The sequence below is a fragment of the Nylanderia fulva genome, unplaced genomic scaffold (genome assembly GCF_048542155.1).
Source record: "Nylanderia fulva isolate GAGA-0341 unplaced genomic scaffold, ASM4854215v1 Scaffold45, whole genome shotgun sequence".
Taxonomy (NCBI): Eukaryota; Metazoa; Arthropoda; class Insecta; order Hymenoptera; family Formicidae; genus Nylanderia; species Nylanderia fulva.
Genome location: NW_028190532.1, coordinates 925,271 through 929,133, shown reverse-complemented (window position 1 = coordinate 929,133; position 3,863 = coordinate 925,271). Strand labels below are relative to the sequence as shown.

The 3,863-nt window shown below is 29.5% G+C and overlaps 3 protein-coding genes across 4 annotated transcripts in view; all 3 read right to left on the bottom strand.

Annotated features, from left to right (window-relative positions):
* Nucleotides 1-3,863, bottom strand: part of LOC114943244 (putative ATP-dependent RNA helicase DHX35) — a 71,859-nt gene that overhangs the window by 60,509 nt on the left and 7,487 nt on the right. Inside the window, exons 9-12 of one of the 2 annotated variants that reach the window (XM_085486592.1) lie at nucleotides 3,519-3,805; nucleotides 3,046-3,351; nucleotides 2,809-2,962; nucleotides 2,633-2,736 (exon numbers count right to left, since the gene is read on the bottom strand). In XM_085486592.1, the coding sequence (XP_085342718.1) occupies nucleotides 2,633-2,736; nucleotides 2,809-2,962; nucleotides 3,046-3,351; nucleotides 3,519-3,805 (851 nt within the window). Of the gene's footprint in view, nucleotides 1-2,560; nucleotides 2,737-2,808; nucleotides 2,963-3,045; nucleotides 3,352-3,518; nucleotides 3,806-3,863 lie in introns of both variants that reach the window. The other variant, XM_085486593.1, reaches the window with a different exon arrangement.
* On the bottom strand, nucleotides 136-2,216 carry LOC114943221 (Ubiquitin-fold modifier 1). Its single transcript, XM_029318817.2, has 4 exons — nucleotides 2,059-2,216; nucleotides 1,845-1,904; nucleotides 456-586; nucleotides 136-378 (listed from the first exon to the last, which is right to left on the bottom strand). The coding sequence occupies exons 1-4, from the start codon at nucleotides 2,061-2,063 to the stop codon at nucleotides 308-310; spliced, it is 267 nt and encodes an 88-aa protein (XP_029174650.1). The 5' UTR covers nucleotides 2,064-2,216; the 3' UTR covers nucleotides 136-307.
* On the bottom strand, nucleotides 751-1,838 carry LOC146721580 (uncharacterized). The gene has a single exon (XM_085486586.1). It carries the CDS (start codon nucleotides 1,795-1,797, stop codon nucleotides 844-846), a length of 954 nt encoding a protein of 317 aa, XP_085342712.1. The 5' UTR covers nucleotides 1,798-1,838; the 3' UTR covers nucleotides 751-843.

Below are 3,863 nucleotides of genomic sequence, written 5' to 3'. Positions count from 1 at the left end.
TCACATATTTAATTCTAATTACCTATATTTCCAGTGTCCTTCATCTAATCACACTGTTTTAGAAGTATAAAATATAATAAACTTTATTAAATTGAAATCATAGACTTTTCATTGGCACAACCATTTTTACACCAATTATTTCAGAAAGTATACATGGAATGTTTTTATTATGTGTACATAATACTTTTTATACATAATCGCATGATATATACAATTTTATAATATTTTATAATTTTAGCTCACATTTAAAAAAAAAAATTTTTTGCTATGCAGATGTAATCAAAATAAATATAGAATATTATATAAATTATTTACTATATCCAACTCTGTCTCTGGGAATCAATCTGAGTTCCATGCCATGTTTGAGAAATACATTTCCTGAAAGTATGTACAATTGAGCATTATATTTAAACTAGATTTTATATTGTTACTTTGCATTAGAAAAAAAGAATCACCTGCAGTTTGTTGAGGATTGATTCCTATGCCATCATCTGTAATTATGGCTGATGTAGCTGCTGGTACTCTAAATTCCTCAGCAGCAAATTGTACTACAGCACTAAATGGAGTACCTTCTGGTACACTAAGTCTGTAATTAATGAAATATATTTCTTATTTTAGAGATTAAGGAAATTATATAATGCAGAAAGAAATACAAAATATATATACAAAAGAATAAATATATTTTTCTTATGTAATTTTTCAATATTTTTTAAATATAGGAATGTGATATTTTTTTTCTAATAAGACAAATTTACTTGCAGTAGAAGTAATTTATTTATTCTTTTTTTGTTACAAATATACAAAAATACTAATTTGTTATTACAAGTCATTAAATTCGAAAAGTCAACTCAAGATATCTATTTCAATATTATTCCATATCTCACTATCTGGTTGAGTTTTAACAGTAGACATTCTATTGTATACAAGTTCACAAATTACACGAGGACCACTTAATAAAATTTTCATTATTTTGCAGAGATGTGTATATTCAAATTTAAAATCTGAACACCACTTTCCATTTACCAAGTACATATTTCGACCAAAATAGAATATTGCATCGATAAAATCTATGCAAAAACTATTGTCTCGAAGTAATTTTAAAAGTAATTTCTTTTCAGTATTTACAAAAGCTATGCATATTTCAGGATCATAGTGAATTAGCTTTGAACTAAAAATTTCTAGAATTAATTTTCTAATTATATCATTATGCGATTTTATTGCTAAATGCATCAGTCTTAAAACATGACCATCGTTTAACATCTTGTTTATACAGTTTGCTACTTCACTTTGATCTTTATTAGCTATTGCCATTTGCCAGGTCATAATTAATGCCTCATCTTCCATGTTAGACAGTGGTACCCCTAATTCCTCTAAAGACTCTATTACCATGTTTGTTGCAAGGGATTTACTCATTACTTGATGCAAGAAAGCATTTAATCTGTCGCAGTCAAAATGTTGAATGTATAATTTTAGATATTCATCTACTATCTCGGTGGAAATATAACAATCTTTCAAATAATGTTCTAATAATTTATCGCAAGCTTTCTCCAAATCAGAGCATGTAATGTTCCGATTGTATGGAAATAACTTTCGTTCTAATTTGCAATGCAAATATTCTTCAAATGTCAATATTTCCTTTTCAGCCTGTACCTTTTTAATGGCTACTTCAACAAAATAGGCACAATTAAAAGCTTGTATCATATTTTCCACAGTCATTTGTTCATTAATGACTGGACTTTGCAGCAACGTGAAAAATACGTCGATAGTTTTAAAAATCTCAGAGCTGATAGCTTGCATGCTATTGTAAGAAATTAAGATGCGGTTTATCCTAAACAGCCACTTACACTTTGAATGGTAGTTTGGGATCAGACGTGAGAGTTATTCTGAAAGTAACTTTGTTCGACCTGAAACACATAAAATTTTGTACAAACACATTGCATTGTACTCTATTTTTAATAGAAAATATCAAATAGACAGAACATATGGTTTCATTAAGACTGATGTTTTTTTGGACATATATCTTTGTACTTTGATATAAAAAATTAATTAAATACATACGCCATAGTTTTTCAACGAATATATTGTATAAAATATAATAAACGGTTCCAGATGCAATCCAATGATAAACTTGTAAACGCTTGCAACTTTTAACAAGACTTAACCTCTAGTTAGGAAAATCAGGATGAAACAACCATTGGCTACAGGAAATATAGAAATCTGACAAGGAATTGCAGCGCAACTGCTGGCAATTTTATATAACTATAGTTGAACAATCACATTCAATATTCTGACATTGTACAAAAAATGCTTTTTATTTTCATTTTTCATAGATTCAAATCTATATATATACAACGCAGAATCTGACAGATTTGAAACTATTTTTATTGTTAACAGAGATGCAAAATTAAATAATTATTAAAAAGATCAATATTTCATAAACTTATACCAAAATCAACTACAAAAAATACTAATATATTTTTTAACATATCACATTTTTACATTCATTATAAATAGACAATTTTTTTACATATTATATTACATATTATATTATCTTACATATATTGGATAATACTGTTGCTTATGTACATCTACTCTACTATCGTCATATTCTACACAGATTCAATTGATGTACTTTCATAAAAATGTGGCGCTGCTTCCAATAACATTTCTGGTTGAATAACAGTTAGATCCTTCATATAAGTTTTATTCGTTTGTAAAATTTCACAAAACAGTAACCTAGAATAAGATAAAGTCAAATAAAATAAGAAATTCTAGTAGATACAAATCCAAAATTACTAATATATTTACCATTGTGGTTGTTGCAGAGTATATAAGCAGCTATTTGGATGAATATATAAATCCTTATCACCTCGAACAGTTCTATATATACCTGTATAGTGTAAATATGCTGCTTTAGGAAAGAAACCGGCTGTTAGACACTTGAGAATTTGTTGAACATTCCCTAAAAGATCGACAAGAATTATATTTTCAATCAGAATATAATATTTAGTAGAGATTACATTTTCGATTAAATTTAAATTTTACCATTGCAGGAAGTTAACGAAATGTCCAAACGTTTCAACATCTTGTGCATCTGCATACGAATCTCTGTGGCTCTCCGCAAAGCCTTGTGATTGAGAAAATGTTTTTGGCACCAGGCGGGTGTTTTATTGCGCTCAAAAGCTGTATAAACATTTAGCAAGGTAAGAAGATCTCCCTCTTCCACCTCGAACTTTCGATGCGCTATTCTCGCTTTCAGAGCCGCTTGTCCTCCGCCGGGTTGTATAAAAACATTCTGAACTTGCAGCATGGCAAATATCGTTGTGATTTCGTCAGAACATCCCATTTCACCTATCGCCCCAATAAAAGAAAAATTTATTACTATATTTCTTAATTTATAATATTATAGCTACATATTTTGAAAAGAATTTTGATTCAATTTAACATATTTATGATGAATTTTTCATCGTTATTTATCTAGAAATTTAATATAATTATTAATATAACGCTGCTTTTACCAGAAACGATTAAGGATTTCGCCAGCACCGGTTCTAAAGGCAGCTCTGCCATCGTCAAACCTAATGGTGTCGTCAAATCTCCGTTATTGTCGATTGCACCTAATGCATAAAGCAACTCTAATCCCATGACTAGATTCTTGCTTGGAGGAGCAGACGGAAAATTGAATCGCAACACGTTGTCGATGCCCAGTGCTTTTAATTGTAGAATCGCTGGGGCTAAATCCGATCGTTGCATTTCCGGTGGAGTGGCCTCGAACAATCCAGCGCAAGCCTCCTCTGTATATAATCTATTAGAAGATTGCAAAATATTTTATTAGTCTCTATAATCACAAGTTTAATAAATAA